Below are 17612 nucleotides of genomic sequence, written 5' to 3'. Positions count from 1 at the left end.
ATGGAAGAGTTGGAGGGAGGAGGCTGTGCATTGGTGACATTTATGAAAGAACCATAACACCTAGTACAATAGTAAACACATTGGATGAAAGAGGACAGCCATGGCTACGTTTTGAGGGTAAAATCATACCTGTAGAGCAAACGCTGCGGACACAGCAGCAGTTTTAAAAAAGATTTTAAGATTAATTTTTTTGCTCCTCTCACTCTAGCAGTTGAGCTGTCTCACTCTAGCCCCAACATTCCGTCCCATACACACCCATTATAAACTCTGAAACGGGTGAAAAAACATCATGAAACTTAAACTGGAACTGAAGAAAAAGTATAATAGATATTGAAAAGATAAATACAAGTTCAATAGTTGAATGTCTTGTCTTCGTTTTAAAGTTTGAATGGTGGCTCTATGTCAACGTATGTGGAAGTAGTAGGAGTTTAAAAATGAGTAAGTTGAATGAGAATTTGAAGGGTCTCCCCATTGAAATACATGGGAAATTTTTGTTGAATAAAGTTGAATAAAATTAAAAATATAAATGTTAAAAATGAGAAAAGTAGAAGCAGTCATGTCCAAAAGAATAGGAATCTAACGGTGTTTGAATGGTTTTTCTAAGTTGAACGGTTTTGAAGGAGTAGGAGTACAAAAAACGTACGGAATAGATAAAATATAACTAGAAAGTGCATTTTCTGAAGAAACTGCAGTGTGAATGCTTGAATCTGAATGTATGCACTGAAATGAATTAATTGCTGAATGTTAAGTTAAAAATCTGAATGAGCTGGAAAATACAGAATTTTTAACCTGAAAATAAAAGTGCAGAACCTTTGAAAGCTGATGTTCACACAGAAGAAGTTGGAAAAAGCTAAGCATGTTTAAAATGTAAATAATAAAAAGATGAGTAATGACAAAAGAAAATTTAGAGTCAGAAAACCTCTGAATGAATATTAAAAGTTCATATTCTTCTAATTGAAATGAACTTAAAAGATGAACAAACATTCTGCAGAAAATACAAACTTTAATATACAGCATAATGTTTTTCAGACATATACACATGTGTATATCATGTTTAATAGTATTACATACATCAATTTGTTTTGTATGTCATAGAAAATAACATAAAAATCTTAAGTCATATTTTACAGCTTCTTTCTGAAAAGGACTGGTAGAATAAAGAAAAATAACTAAATTAAATAACTAAATAAAAAATAATGAGCAACATATGAAATACATGAAAATTCAACTTTTAAAACCACAATCCTGAACCTTTAAATTGTGTTGGTTTCTTAGAACATGGCTGAACAGCTGTTTCTATCGGTCTACTTAATCTTCTGATCTGTCTACACATCTCTTTATTACTCATTCTTTTTTATGTTTTAATGTAAACAGAGTCCACACAGTGGTAAAAGAGAACTGTATAGAGATTTGTGAGTAAACTCAAATGAAAGCCTAAGGTGGTGACACAGTTTAACACATGCAAATAATCAAATAAACACATTAGTCCTTTTTGTGAACATGGATAAATAAGTATCAATAGTTTACAGCATTGTTCAGCCATGCCACTAAATGCTTTTTTACACATTGTTTTAACCTGGGCTCAGACACAAAGTCCCAAATTTAGTTAGTCCCTGACTTTGAGTTGTGGTTATGACTAATTATTATACACAAGGCTTTATCTATCTGAACTCTAAGGACACAAATATGAAAAAACCTATACTTACCAGCTGATACCCCACACTACACACTAGGTGTGCCATGTGACCTGAAACTTTGGTACAAAATCATCATAATCATTCTGTTAACACTGTTTTTTAACACTGTTTGTGTTGCTGTTCAGCAGTTTAAAATGTTTTAGATTGGATTACATGGAATGAATTTGAATTTTCTTGGGGGTTTTTGTATGTGTTTCGTTCTCAGCAGATTTTTTCTTCCATACTGTTGAATTCCAGTTACCACATTTCTGGTCATATGACATCCCAAGTGCCCACTTAAAAAAATCCCCACAGTTAATTCAACATTAAAACAAAATAAAAAAATGTTAAATAAATAAAGGTTTGCTCTGTGATGAAATATTAAATAAGCATACATTGTACAGAGCACTAACAATGAAAACAATCCTTTAGCCTGTTGATCAGAGAGAGGCAGTCATTATGTCCATTTAAAACCTGTAATCACAGAGCACAATGTTTCTGTGAAACTATGAAGTCCCATATGATCCTCATCATGTCCAGTGACTTCAGAGTGGATCCTCCCTGTCATCCGGCCAGTGTTTGATGTGTGGCAAGCAGCACAGAAGCAGGATAGCTGAGGACTTTAAAAGAAGAGCAGAAAACGGGAACATATGTAGTTGTAAATGTAAATATCAGTGATACTTGTCTTGTCAAAGGGAATAAAATAATGAAAATGTTAACTTACACACTCATTTAGAGAGGATCTTGACACTGCACAGAGGAGGCACAGTCAGTCTGACAATGATGGTGATCTCCAGGGATGTTTTCCTGCAGCAACATTCCTGCCAACTGGCCATATGATCCAGAGTAGTTGGTTTGTAATGAACAGAAAGGTGTATATGTTAGGTAGTGTGCACTCAGAGCTGGTCCTAAGAAACAAACACATCCTGTAATAAACTGAATACCTGTAGTAGTGCTGCTGCAAATATGAAGCCCTTCTATCATGAGTGGTTTCAAAGAAGGTGTTTTGGAGGCTCGGTCACAGAAACTGTGCAGTCTGTTCAGTCCTGAGTGTCTCAGCTCTGATGGGGATGGATCACAGAGGGAAACACCTGAGTACAGACATTACAATACACTCTAACACTCCTAAGGTCAAGTGAAAACACAATTTAAACACTTTACAAAGAATGAATACATGTTTTCATGGAAATTATGTCATTAACCCTTTTTGTTGTGAGTAAATCTCACCGACTGCTTGTGGGACAAGCTAGAAGGAAGACTTATCACAGAATGTCTCCTGTGCTCCAGATGTGAAGTCTCACGCTCTGATCGTACGGCGATGAAGATGGTGATGATGAAGCCTCTCTGATCTGTGGCATTACAGTTTCTAGCTGCTATGTGCTTCACACTGTTGGATCTTACATGTGAAGCTTGGAGAAGACACAGGAGGACTGTGTCTCTCTTAAAAAAGAAAAAGAAAAAAGGAAACCTAACACCCCCCCCTCAGCTCCCACCGTAACCCCCCCCCCACTCAACTCCCCAACCTCACACCATCCAATGTCTATACAAATGTAGGGTATCAGCTGGTAACAGAAAGCAAGTGTTACATATGTACTACTTATGTAACACTGCTGAAACATTTCTGGCCAGAAATGTGCAGTTATCAACCCAGACCCACCCTGATGATTGCACTGGCCGAAACATGATAAAAGCTCATAAAAATGTATGTTTCATCGAAAGATTTGTCCAAAAATATAATCGTATACTTTTGAAAAAGTTTAAAGTTTATAACAAACCAAAATAATAACATTTTTGTAAATAGTATTTCAAAATAGAGGCACACATAAAGTGGCTTAACTGTCATTATTGCTGTAATTAGGTTTGTTTGTTTGTTTGTTTGTTTGTTTGTTTGTTTGTTTTTTTAAAAAGCAACCTTTAGTCATTATTGTTCTCTCAGAAACAATGAAGAAGCTGTTGAACATTTATGTGTTGTGTAGGCAATCCTCTGGTCCACCCTCCCTCCCTCCCAGCCACAGTGAGACTGGGGCAGCCTGGCAGGATGTTGAAGCCTGGCTGCAGAGAGGATATGCCTACACTGTTCGTTTCAAACTGCTATATTTGATTTTTCTGACATTTATAGGTTACTGTTAGTGAATTTTAGATTTTCTGTAATAAATAAAATTGTCATCTTTTACTGATATCATTACTTAATTCATGTAATTGTATTTTATGTAAACAATTCAACCATTATACTGCAATGCAGGGCGTCAACTTTTAAATATCGCTCTACTTTCTTAAGTCATTCAAAAATATAGAAATTACTTACTGTATTCAAAGATCTAGATCATGAATCATCACAGGACAATACACAGTATACTGGGTCATGGTAACTATGGTATGTCTTCATGACTCCAGAATGGAGACATCGATCTGACTGAGAAATGAAAATTAGGTCAAGCAGTGTGTTCTTCTCTGTGGTAGGGGCAGTGATGACCTGTGCGTATCCCCTAGACTCAAACAGCTCCAGGATTGGTTTGTTTGCACTGGATAAAACATTCTCATTAAAATCACCACAAACTATGATGGGATGACAGTCCATGATCTCCAATGAGTCTAATAGGCTTACCAGGTTTTTCAGGAATGGCCTCAGAGTGTAGTCTGGAGGTCTGTACACAACTGCAATCAGAGCACTGACTGGTGCTTCAACCTTTAAAGCCAGAAATTCAAGGTCAGTTACATTATGGATGTACTGTTTTTCATGCACTTGAATGTCACTTTTCACATAAACAGCAACTCCACCACCACTTCTGTTAGCCATCTGGGGAAAGTTTGTGTAGGACAGGTGTCTGTTGCGTTTGAACAAATTGTAATTTTCCAAGTGGAGACTCTCTGCGACAAAAGAGCCCCGCAGGTGTGTTTCTGTTAGGCACAAAACATCTGCTAGACACAATTCATGGTGACTTTTGATGTCATTAACGTGAGCTGGCAGTCCCTCTGTATTATGATGAACAATGGTGAAAACCTCTGACCTGCTCAGTGTTTGCCTCACGTGTAGAAGAGGCATCATGTCATCAAGGTTGGCTTGTCTCATGTTCTCAAGCGCTGCAGTGATTTCTGGGTTGGTGAATATTTTTTTCTCCTCCATATCAAGAAGATACAGTCCACTGAGAGACGTCACTCTACTGACAGCTACGTAGGCCATGCCGGGCTCAAAAATGCTCTTAAGAGAGACAACAGCTGATGTAGTTGTCATACCCTGTACCTTATGTATTGTACATGCAAAGGCCAGCTTCACTGGGAACTGTCTTCGTACCACTCCTTTCTGCTTCAGATTCTCCTCTGCTCTCTCAATGTACACCATGTCGTCTGCTGGTGTGCGGTTATTCTTTCCAGATGTCTCATTATCCATTTTAAGTCCAAGCTTGATGATGTGTTGGTCGTTTTCAGAGTGAACTACTCTAAGTAGTTTTCCAAAAGCTCCATTAACCAAACCATTTTGTATGTCAATGTTTCTGGTGAGCATGACACGAGCTCCTTCTGCAACTTTCAGTGTGTCTGGTAACTCGTTTTTACCTCCTTTCAATGGTCTGTCTTGAAGTGCCATTCTGCCAGTTCTAGGATCTTTTCTATAATCATCTGCATGGATGTCAATGATATGAGTGTGGAGCAGAGCCAGTGTTGCAGAGTTGTGTGCATCCACTTCTTTATTAGTTGCAAAAATGTGCAACGCATCAGTTGGACAATGGGCTGGTTCAGTTATGGCCTGTGACAACAAATTTCTATCTGCTTCGCAAAGCTCATCCAACTTTCCTTTCACACGAATTCTGTTCAGCATCTCTGCAAAGACAACATCATCTTTCTGACGCATAATCTCAGTCAGAGTGATCATCTGAAAATGCTCCCGCCACAGGTCGATCTCAGACGGGTCGTGCACACAGAGAGGTTTAGACTGTCGCACTGGGGGTAGCTGATAGAAGTCTCCGACAGCAATGACTGACATGCCTCCAAAGGGTCTCCGAGTCCCTTTGATCTGTTTGAGTCTTGCATCTACATATGCAAACAGATGTCTTGACACCATAGACACTTCGTCAATGACGATTATTTCAGCATTCAAAAGTTCTGATCTGACTTCATCCAGCTGATTGCCAAGTCCCTGAATGGGAGGTTTTAAGCTTCTCGGCAGCTTGAGAAGAGAATGCAGTGTTGTTCCAGAAATGTTAAAAGCTGCAGTCCCAGTGAAAGCAGTTAACAGGACAGTGGGTTTTGATATGTCAACGTCGTCTGCATATCTGGGCACTTTGCTCAGTATCTTAGATGCTTCTGAGTAGATGCATTTGATAAGATGTGATTTTCCTGTTCCAGCACCACCATTAATATAAAAGAAAAACTGCTCTGGATTTAGAGCACAGACTCTTTTAATGCACCAGTCTCTAACTGCATAAAATATGCAGGCTTGCTTCTTATTCAGATTTTGAAACATCTGACGTAACAATGTGGGATCAATAGCAGGGGGTTCCCTGATGGCTCTGACTTCTGTTGAAGCATCAGCCTGACGGCTGTAGTCGGGCACATCTTCCTGTTCATTTTCATTGTCTCGCTCTCTTTCTTGTTCGACAAGTGGCAACCTTACGAGATCTGATTCAGGTGCCAGATTACACCATTCGTCAGTCACACCTCTGTTCTGCTCATATTCCTCAACAGCGCTCTCGATCTCCTCACTGTTTTTCTCATATTTTTCTCTGTTTCTTTTGACAATGTGTTGCACGTACTCAAGATGGTCAGTACCTGGTAGCTGTACACAGCCAGCACCATAGAAAGCCTGATAGGTTGGCAACGATGGTGTTTTCAGTTCGTGGTCTGAACGATGAGGAAGGTACAGTTTAAGCAGTCTTCCGTAATATTGCTCTGGATGTTTTTCTTGTGAGCAGCGGTGAAATCTGATGATAGCAGGCTTATTGTTTTTGCGCCTTTGCACAAACCCCATCTCATTGAGAAGGGGCAAAACATCTTTACCTTTTTTCTGTTGGCCATAGACAATCCTGCAAGTAGCAGCAAAGTCTGCCATGCACATCTCCTCATACTCTGGTGTTTCAGGTCTGGCTTTGTATTTGTCATTCAAAGATGTCATCCAAACATTGGAAGACTCAGGTGTTGTGTTGTCCAGAACTGACAGGGGACGACTCATTTTCACAGGATTATCATCAGTTGGAATGAATATTACAGCACGTGAGCATTGCTTCATGTGAAGACCACATGCACGAGCAACACACTCCTGTGCACTGATCTCTCGCTTCTTTGAATATGCCTGCATGACGGCTCTCATTTCATCGCACTCATTTACACTGTCCTTATGGGAGTTCTCAATGACAGTTTTCAGGTACTCAGATAGCCCGCCCTCTTTTTTTGATATATATTTCATTAAATAATTTGCAGCACCAAAAGCATCTAAAACAAAGCTTATGTCGATATTACTGTTCCAGGCTTCAAGCAGATGTGGATTATAGCCGTTTATCCAAGAGTCTTTTGGATCACGCTTTAGTATGATCGTACTCCTCATGTTCATTTTATTCAGGTATCTCTCATATTCTGCATGTGTCAACTTGCATCTTTCCAAGAGCTGCTCTAAACTCATGGAAGCAGTTTCAGGTTCATTCAGCAGCTGGTTCAGTGGTCTGAGCTTGTTCTTTGCCGTTTCTACTTCCAGTGCATCATCCTCACTGGGTCTTGTGATCATTGTCTCATTGCAGGGTGGTTTGGGAAAACCAAAACGGCACCCGGAGCTTAAACTCCTAAAGCACGTCTTTGTGTGGTTCTTACTGTGTTTTTGCACTTCTGTTACTTTTTTGTACAGTTCAGGTTGTTTATGTGGATCAGGCAGCTGAGCTGTGATGTATTTGTTTATAAAATCAAGAACAGTTTGCTCATCATCCTCCTCAAACACAGGAGCACCTTCTACCCACAGGAGGCAGTGTATGTGTGGGCTTCCTCTGTGCTGAAACTCAACTCTGTAAAAGTAGTCAATGACTTTGCCAAGTGGCTCTGCGGGAGATAAGAGTAAATCTCTGAATAATGCTTCAACTCTCTTGTCAAACATGCGCATTGTTGTGACAGGATTGCTTCTCAGGATGTCACACTTTGCTGACCAGTCGAGTCCTTCAAAATTCACTTGTTCACCTTGCTGCCTTGTTATTGCCTCGATCACTTCAGGCCAGCGCATTTCAGCAGCTGAAAATGTGCAAAAGAACGTGGGAGTTCCCAACTGTCTGATCATGGCAAAAAGATCTCTTGTTGTTTTCTCCCAATAGGCTGGGGTTCCTCTCAGAGGCTGCATGAATCTCACTGCATCTTTATTTCGCACCAGTTTCTCCACCTCATGTTTATCTTGTAACATGCCTGAGGTTATTTTTCTACCATCTCTGGTCAGAGGCTTTGCCTTCCTTAACTGTACTGTCATGCTGGATGTAGCCAAGTGTATTTCAGTCACAAACTGTGCAAAGAATAAATAGTTTGTGTCTTTGGCAAAACGATCATCAATGCAGAAAAGTCTTGATTTGAAATACCCACTGGGGGATACTTTGATCAGCCTTCTTTCATCAAGTGTGTTTTGGCCTGTAGGAAACTGCACAGGGAAGGCCATGGCCTCCAGTTTAGGTGTTTTGAAAAAACTTATTGGATTGTTTCTCTCTGCAGGAGCAACAGAGTAGATTCCTTCACTGAAACATAATATCTCCTCAGCCACATCAGGGGGCTGCAAACAGGACTCGAGTGCAAAACCACCATTAGTCAGTCCATCTGCTTGCTCTGAATCATCTCTCATCTGTTCATGCGATTGTTCACCATCACAGGGTAACATGTCAATGTCCTGTTCATTTATATTTTGTGCTTCACTCAGTGCATTTTTCTCACAGCTGTCAATTTCCATTAAATCAGCCTCATCATAATCGTCCTCATTCATGTTTTCATCATCATCATCCTCATCATCTTCATCAGGAAGAGTTGGATCACACAGCTCAGCATCATCTCTGATGCTCACATCCTTATACTGTGGATGAATCTGCTTGAGTTTATGCAGTGCTTGCACAAGTTTAGACCAGCTTACAGTCTGAAACAGCTGATGACCTTTGTAAGACAAGCGTCTCTTCAGTTTCACTCTGATCACCTGAGAATTAATTCTCAATCGAGGTAGTGTTTCAACAGTTTCCTGTACCTCTGATGGGACACAGACCACATTTCCTCTAATTGCTCTTTGTCTGCCTTTGGGAAGAGGAATGATCTTGGCAAATGGTATGCACTTGGCTATGAGATGTCTCTCCAGTATGTTGAGATCAGAAAGTTCAGCTGGAATATCAGCAAGATCCAACTTATTGGCAACAGCAAGTGCTGGCATGGATCCATTTTTAAGATGATCGTGGCAGGTGTGACATATCCACTCTCTCTTTCTCTCATCAGGCACTTTGCACTGCTCATTTCTGCAGTTTTCATCACAAACATGAACAAACTTTCCTGTCAAACATGTTGTAACTACATGTGGGTTTTTGACATAATTTGACCTTCTGCAGGGTCGTACTTGGTTTGGAAATGAAGCCTTGAAACATACAGTACATGGGTATGATGGTCCAGCTTTGATTTGTGATTTGAACACAGATATGGCCTCGTTGATCACACTGTTGTCACTCTCTTGGGTTTGTCTGTTCACCCATCTGTATTTCCTTTTTATTTTCATTGCACATCTCATATTGTGCATAATCCTGAAGGCAAGATTACTTTGATACCTGTCTCGCATTAGTTGTTTCATTAGTTGTCTGTGTCTTACTCTGAATGCGTTATCACGTGCATAACGCTGAGTCACTCGAGATCTCTGTCTCTCTCTGAAATCTGGGCTCTCTTGATACCTTTTAGTGATATAGTTTTTTTGTTTTTGTCTAAATTCAGCATTGTCACAGTAGCGTCTTTTAATATATTGTTGTTGTTTCTTTCTGAATTCATCGTTCTCACAGTAGCGTCTTTTAATATATTGTTGTTGTTTCTTTCTGAATTCATCGTTCTCACAGTAGCGTCTTTTAATATATTGTTGTTGTTTCTTTCTGAATTCATCGTTCTCACAGTAGCGTCTTTTAATATATTGTTGTTGTTTCTTTCTGAATTCATCGTTCTCACAGTAGCGTCTTTTAATATATTGTTGTTGTTTCTTTCTGAATTCATTGTTCTCACAGTAGCGTCTTTTAATATATTGTTGTTGTTTCTTTCTGAATTCATCGTTCTCACAGTAGCGTCTTTTAATATATTGTTGTTGTTTCTTTCTGAATTCATCGTTCTCACAGTAGCGTCTTTTAATATATTGTTGATGTTTCTGTCTAACTTCAGGATTGTTTTTATATGCCTCGCTTGTAGAAGATTTCTTCTTTTCTTTGTAATCTTTATTTGAAGCGTACTTTTGTCGTTCTTTCCTTTTTTGGTTTTCTTTTCTCTGATTTCTTGGTTTGTCTGATGCCATTAATCTTCTTTTCATTTTGCGCCTTTGCTGTTTATTAACTTTTGTCAGTTTATAGATTTTTTGTATAACTGTATCAGAAAGATCACAGTTAGCACCATTTTTTATTGCAGTCCTTGACTGACAGGAAAAAACATCATTTGATGGAAGGAAATTAAAGTCACTCGATAGTTCTTTGGTAGTTATAAAAGTAAATTCATTTTGAGGAGCTTCGTGTGATGTGAACTGAGTCATACGGACTTCTTGTTGTTTCTCCAGTGGTGTACAAACAGACATTGGAGAGATCTCAGTAAGATCAGTGGTTGTGTTTCTCCTTGGAGAAGAGGAGTTTGCTTCATCAACAGTTGTATCAGAGTGAGTAGGTGCCACAGCAGTGGCAGCTGTTGGTCTGCAGACTGTGTCTGTGATAGTATCACTCAGGTTGACTGTGCTCATACTGTAGAACTGCACAGGCTTCAGTTCATAGTTACAAGAGGGTGATATCTCCATCATTTCATAAGAATCTTGGAGTCTCTTAATCATGTCACTGAGGAGTGTGAATTTCAGCATCACTGCTGTACCACGATTACGTGACTGTAGTAGTAGAGGAAGACCACTGGGTGTTCTAGAGTGTGGATCAAAGAAACCATATTTGCCTGATGTGGATCTGAACACTGCGATACACAATCCACTCATAATCAATAAGGCATACTGAACATCTGACAACAGGCAGCTCAGTCCTGCTTCTAAGCTGAGAAAGGTATCTACTGCTTCCTCTGGAGGTTCTTCAAATGTCCCATACCGGGAAGGCTGTGTCATGTCGACATCATACATAGACCAGCGAGCATCAACTTTGTCTGGCAGCTCATCGGTTGCCAAATGAATATTTTTAGGAAATCTTTTCTTGGCCTCTTTGTACATCACATCACCTTTATCCAAGACCAGATTAAGGTCAGCTGTAGTCATGTTATCATTCTCATGAAGGAAAGCAAGAAATGTGAGTGAGTTACATGTGCACTGCTTGTTTCTGGAGTCTCCATATTTGGGATGAGCCTGGCTGTGAGATGCACAGATATGTGTAACAGAGGGCTGGTTTTCAAAGTTCACTCTTTCTGCATGAGATGGTCCTGCCACATCACTGTGACGGCCTCTTTTTACAATATCAGCATAACCCACCTGTGGGGCACTTGACACCTCAGGTTGGTCTCTATGGTTTACCTGATGATCATTAAATTCATGCTGCAATCCAATCTTTACAGCATCTGCATAGGATACCTGTTGTACATGTGCAGGAACATGTTGACCTGCCTGTTTGACACCATCAGCATTGGTCTTTGCAGACACAAAGTCTTCTGCAGAGCTCTGAGGAAAATCACACTCAGCTTGTTCACATGTTGGTACTTCATGAAACTCATGGAACGTCTTCCAGCGTTGTTTTGCCGCTTGTGACTTTTTCTGCTTCCTTGGCATTTTTACACAAGTGTTTCTCTTAGTCTTTAGAAAATATGTTTATAAAATAAGAGTGGCACAGAGCAGGAGATGTTTTCTTTGTCTTTATATTTCGGTTTTTATTTCTCAGAAACAGATGTCTTTGTTTGTTTGACAGTTTGTCAGTCGAGAGAATAATATGCACTCTCTTTATTGGCTTGGCACAACTTAGCAGCAAGCGCAAAGTGAAAAACAGCTAGAGAGAAAATTTAGAAGAGAGAACAGACAGAGCAGGAGAAACACGGCTGGGAAATCACAATCAAACCGTGAATTAGAGTTTTCTTTATTTGTTCAGTTTGTTCTCAGGTAGAGGCAATATGCACTCTTTATTGCTTTAATGGCTTGGCATTTTTCAGCAGCAAGCCAAGAGTGAAAAACAGGTAGAGAGAAAATTTAGCAGAGAGAACAGACAGAGCAGGAGAGACACGGCTTTAAATCAAACCGCAGAGTTTTCTTTGTTTGTTCAGTTTGTTCTCAGGTTGAGGCAAAATATGCACTCTTTATTGTTTTATTGGCTTGTGCATTTTTCAGCAGCAAGCCAAAGAGTGAAAAACAGGTAGAGAGAAAATTTAGCAGAGAGAACAGACAGAGCAGGAGAGACACGGCTTTAAATCAAACCGCAATAAGATTCTTGGTTTGGCAAAATTTCTCACAAACCACAGAGTGAAATACAGATGGAAAGAAGGCAGAGACAACAGGTGGAGTAGGACAGAAGATAGAGGGGTTGGGGGGTTGGGATGTGAGATAGAAGACTGGAGATCTGGTCCTTGTTCTTCTTCTGCACACTGTGAACAAAAAACAAGAAAAAAAAAATAATTTTAATAAAATTATATCACATGGTAATTGTATGAACTAATTGTGACTACTGAAAAAGGACAAAACAAATATTCAAGCTAAACTGTTGTCGGCTGCCATGTGCAAAAAGTTGCACAATTTGGCACTTTTTAAAAGAATAAATATTTAATTAAATTCAGCAATAATATTTTTAAATACAAATATGATTGAGTGAATTGTTAACTAATCACATGTAATGTGCAAAAATGTACGAAAAAAATATTTTAGCCCAATTGTTAAGCTGAACTTATGTGTATTTATTATAAAAATTTGTTTAAAAGGTCTAGCACAAAGTTTGAACCCATCACTTTAAAGCTTATATTAGTCAGACTCTTTTTTTTAAATTTTGGTGTACTTCTCTAACAGTATGTGCACACCTACCAGGCAAAGCACAGATGTGAGTCAAGTTCCTGAAAGTGTAAGACAAGAAATAACATGTTAGTTGTCTGTACAGTGTTATCAGACTAACAAAAAAACAAAGCCCACACGACATGATACACTGAACTTATAGTCAGCAGGGTAATTATAGAGTAATATAGCACACCAGCTGATACAGCAGCCATTTTATAATTCAAACTAATTAACTGAAGTATTTATTTAAGTACTTATATAAGGCTACTGTTAGACTGTTACTAGCCTTAGCATCGCTGCTAACGCTAGCATTCCTGCTAGCGTTAGCACTTCAGTTAGTGTTAGCACTGCTGGTAGAACTAGCACTCTTACTGTTAAAACTGAGGCACAATGGCAATAATAAAGCTCATTTGTTACTTTTGTCTCACTGACCGCCAATAAATATCACAGGAATATCACAGGAATATTCTTTTTGTCAGTTAAAAACTGCTAAGGCTAGTGTTGGCACTATAGCTAGCGTTAGCATTGATGCTAGCATTAGCATCGAAGCTAGCATTAGCACTGCTACTAACAGCAAAAGTCATAAAGTACTCTTACTGTTAAAACTGAGGCACAATGGCAATAATAAATCTCATTTGTTACTTTTGTCTCACTGACTGCCAATAAATATCACAGGAATATCACAAGAATATTCTTTTTGTCAGTTAACAACTGCTAAGGCTAGTGTTAGCACTATAGCTAGCATTAGCATTGAAGCTAGCGTTAGCACTGCTGCTAACAGCAAAAGTCATAAACCTATATAAATGGTAGCAAAGGTTATTCTTTTTTTGCTTTCTTTATTCTTTGAACTCTGTTGAACTTTAAAAAGACTTGATATGTGAGTTTAAATGTCAAACATGTATTTTTACCATCATAAAACTAAAACAGTGCTGTACTGAGTGTATTGTACTTACCACAGCAGAGAGCAAAGCGGAATGACGGCAGTTGGTGCAGTGATTAGTTAAAGACTGATGAGGCGTTCAGGTGGTGCTTGGAAATTTGAGCATCAGTTTGAACATCAATAATGAGCATATATATTTCTCTGTCATAGAGAGACAGAGAAAAAAATACACAAGACTCACCAGCATACAAATTGGTACTTTTTCTCTTTATGTCACTCATTCGCTTATACTCAGGAAAGAGGGCAACTGGCATTAAATTAGCAAATAAAAAGTATGTCATCTTGAACTGTTTTGTGGATTTTATTTTAAGACTACTTTGAGCGTATTCGTGGGGAGATTAACTATACAGACTAAAAACAGAGACATTAAATGAGATTCGATTATTTAAAATGTGGGAAAATACACTACAGACAGGTAGATGCTGTGAGCTTTAATTATCCAGTCAGAAAAGATTATTTTAAAGTCATCAACTGACTAAAACTGCCGAGGTATGAAAAACCTGTGTGGAGAAGACAAGTCCACCAATACACAATCAACTTGAATTTAACAGGGCAATAATTCAGGGCTCTATTCAGTTAGCCTATATTAACTACTGACATACTGTTAATCTGTGGCAAAAGCCTGTCAAACCTGTCTTATTGTACCTATTGAAAAAGTTAATCTTACTACAACTGCTTAGATGTAACACACATTTTTGATTTAATCTTGGCAGAGTGAGAGACAGAGCTCGTTAAGCAGGCAGGTGTGAGCCTGGTTGCTATAGTGACCGCACCCAAGGGCTCCATACACACGGACACAGACATGTGGACTGAAATGAATTAATTGCTGAATTTTGAGTTAAAAATTTTGAATGAGATAAAAAAACAAAAAAAACAACCTGAATTTAACCTGAAAACAACAGTGCTGAACTGCTAAAAGCTGAAGGTTACACAGAAGAAGTTGGAAAAAAGCTGAAAATGTTTTAATTGTAAATTAGAAAAACCTAAGAAATGAGAAAAGAACATTTAGAGTCAGAAAACATCTGAAAGAATATTAAAAGGTCATATTCTTTGAATCACTGAATGACTAAAATGTGATCCCTCCACTTGGACCCACACAGTTTAAAAAGTTTACATCTCTGAGCTTTGAAAGACAAGATGTTGGAAAAAGAACAACGATGGCGACGTTTTGAGGGTAAAATGATGGCTTTAACACTGTGGACACAGCAGCAGTTGAAAGAGAAGTGTTTAAGATGAATCTTGGCAGAGTGAGAGAGAGAGCTCGTTAAGCAGGCAGGTGTGAGCCTGGTTGCTATAGTGACCACACCCAAGGGCTCCATACACACGGACACAGACATGCACCTCACTTTTGCTGCTTAAAATGAACAGAAAAGTCAGGCTGAAACAAATCGTTCCCATATGAAAAGTAAAAGTCGTATTGACAAAATTCTTTCACCGTGAGTGACAGCAATGTCTAGTCTACCGAATTCTCAGTTTTCATGCCTGTGGAGTTTATTATATGGACGTGGTGACAGTGGAAAGACACCATGCTCTTCTGATTTTCAAACCAACCTTCTGAGCCATTTTAACATTAGAGTCTATGGAAGAGTTCGAGGGAGGAGGCTGTGCATTGGTGACATTTACGAAAGAACCATAACACCTAGGACAATAGTAAACACATTGGATGAAAGAGGACAGCGATGGCTACGTTTTGAGGGTAAAATCATACCTGTAGAGCAAACGCTGCGGACACAGCAGCAGTTTTAAAAAAGATTTTAAGATTAATTTTTTTGCTCCTCTCACTCTAGCAGTTGAGCTGCCTCACTCTAGCCCCAACATTCCGTCCCATACACACCCATTATAAACTCTGAAACGGGTGAAAAAACATCATGAAACTTAAACTGGAACTGAAGAAAAAGTATAATAGATATTGAAAAGATAAATACAAGTTGAATAGTTGAATGTCTTGTCTTCGTTTTAAAGTTTGAATGGTGGCTCTATGTCAATGTATGTGGAAGTAGTAAGAGTTTAAAAATGAATAAGTTGAATGAGGATTTGAAGGGTCTCTCCATTGAAATACATTATAAATTTTTGTTAAATAAAGTTGAATAAAATTAAAAATATAAATGTTAAAAATGAGAAAAGTAGAAGCTTTCATGTCCAAAAGAATAGGAATCTAACGGTGTTTGAATGGTTTTTCTAAGTTGAGCGGTTTTGAAGGAGTGAGATGCCAAAAAACGTACGGAATATATAATAATAATAATAATAATAATAATAATAAAGATTAGAAGAACAATACTGTGAATGCTTTTCAAGCATTCACACTAATAATAATAAAGATTAGAATAACAATACTGTGAATGCTTTTCAAGCATTCACACTAACTAGAAAGTGCATTTTCTGAAGAAACTGCAGTGTGAATGCTTGAATCTGAATGTATGCACTGAAATGAATTAATTGCTGAATTTTGAGTTAAAAATATTGAATGAGATAAAAAAACAAAAAAAAAAAAAACGAATTTAACCTGAAAACAAAGGTGCTGAACTGCTAAAAGCTGGACGTTACACAGAAGAAGAAGTTGGAAAAAAACTGAAAATGTTTTAAATGTAAATTAGAAAACCCTAAGAAATGAGAAAAGAACATTTAGAGTCAGAAAACATCTGAATGAATATTAAAAGTTCATATTCTTTGAATCACTGAATGACTCAAATGTGATCCCTCCACTTTGATCCACACAGTTTAAAAAGTTTAAATGCCTGAGCTTTGAAAGACACGGTGTTGGAAAGAGAACAATAATGGCGACAATTTGAGGGTAAAATGATGGCTGTAACACTGTGGACACAGCAGCAGTTGAAAGAGAAGTGCTTAAGATGAATCTTGGTACAGTGGCAGGCAGAGCTCGTTAAGCAGGCAGGTGTGAGCCTGGTTGCTATAGTGACCGCACCCAATGGCTCCATACACACGTACACAGACATGCGCCTCACTTTTGCTCCTTAAAATGAACAGAAAAGTCAGGCCGAAACAAATCGTTCCCATATGAAAAGTACAAGTCGTATTGACGAAATTCTTTCACCGTGAGCGACAGCAGCTTCTAGTCTACTGAATTCTCAGTTTTCATGCCTGTGGAGTTTATTATATGGACGTGGTGACAGTGTAAAGACACCATGCTCTTCTGATTTTCAAACGAACCTTCTGAGCCATTTTAACATTAGAGTCTATGGAAGAGTTGGAGGGAGGAGGCTGTGCATTGGTGACATTTATGAAAGAACCATAACACCCAGTACAATAGTAAACACATTGGATGAAAGAGGACAGCCATGGCTACGTTTTGAGGGTAAAATCATACCTGTAGAGCAAACGCTGCAGACACAGCAGCAGTTTTAAAAAAGATTTTAAGATTAATTTTTTTGCTCCTCTCACTCTAGCAGTTGAGCTGCCTCACTCTAGCCCCAACATTCCGTCCCATACACACCCATTATAAACTCTGAAACGGGTGAAAAAACATCATGAAACTTAAACTGGAACTGAAGAAAAAGTATAATAGATATTGAAAAGATAAATACAAGTTGAATAGTTGAATGTCTTGTCTTCGTTTTAAAGTTTGAATGGTGGCTCTATGTCAACGTATGTGGAAGTAGTAAGAGTTTAAAAATGAGTAAGTTGAATGAGAATTTGAAGGGTCTCCCCATTGAAATACATTATAAATTTTTGTTGAATAAATTTGAATAAAATTAAAAATATAAATGTTAAAAATGAGAAAAATAGAAGCATTCATGTCCTAAAGAAGAGGAATCTAATGGTGTTTGAATGGATTTTCTAAGTTGAACGGTTTTGAAGGAGTGAGATGCCAAAAAACGTACGGAATATATAATAATAATAATAATAATAACTAGAA

General features: G+C 38.3%; 1 protein-coding gene and 1 long non-coding RNA gene across 4 annotated transcripts; both read right to left on the bottom strand.

The window, feature by feature from the left end:
- Nucleotides 1-989: 989 nt before the first annotated feature.
- LOC146705286 (uncharacterized) lies at nt 990-9753 on the bottom strand. Of its 2 annotated transcripts, XR_014921325.1 has the most exons (4): nt 4282-9753; nt 2621-2737; nt 2401-2504; nt 990-2296 (listed from the first exon to the last, which is right to left on the bottom strand). XR_014921325.1 is itself a non-coding variant. In XM_085462935.1 (2 exons), the coding sequence occupies exons 1-2, from the start codon at nt 9448-9450 to the stop codon at nt 2732-2734; spliced, it is 5175 nt and encodes a 1724-aa protein (XP_085319061.1). In that variant the 5' UTR covers nt 9451-9753; the 3' UTR covers nt 2511-2731. The 2 variants fall into 2 exon arrangements, 1 of the variants encoding a protein (XP_085319061.1); XM_085462935.1 differs by lacking the exons at nt 990-2296; nt 2401-2504 and having other exon boundaries at nt 2511-2737.
- A 2126-nt stretch (nt 9754-11879) lies between these two features.
- Nucleotides 11880-13991, bottom strand: LOC146705285 (uncharacterized). Of its 2 annotated transcripts, XR_014921324.1 has the most exons (4): nt 13920-13991; nt 13752-13827; nt 12829-12857; nt 11880-12398 (listed from the first exon to the last, which is right to left on the bottom strand). It is a non-coding gene; the product is annotated as an uncharacterized LOC146705285 (long non-coding RNA). The 2 variants fall into 2 exon arrangements; XR_014921323.1 differs by having other exon boundaries at nt 13752-13962.
- Nucleotides 13992-17612: the final 3621 nt, after the last annotated feature.

Source organism: Copadichromis virginalis, linkage group LG7, assembly GCF_057382275.1.
Source record: "Copadichromis virginalis isolate Kocher_CV1m ecotype Utaka linkage group LG7, C_Virginalis_male_GT1.1, whole genome shotgun sequence".
NCBI lineage: Eukaryota > Metazoa > Chordata > Actinopteri > Cichliformes > Cichlidae > Copadichromis > Copadichromis virginalis.
This window is presented reverse-complemented; position numbering and strand designations above follow the sequence as displayed.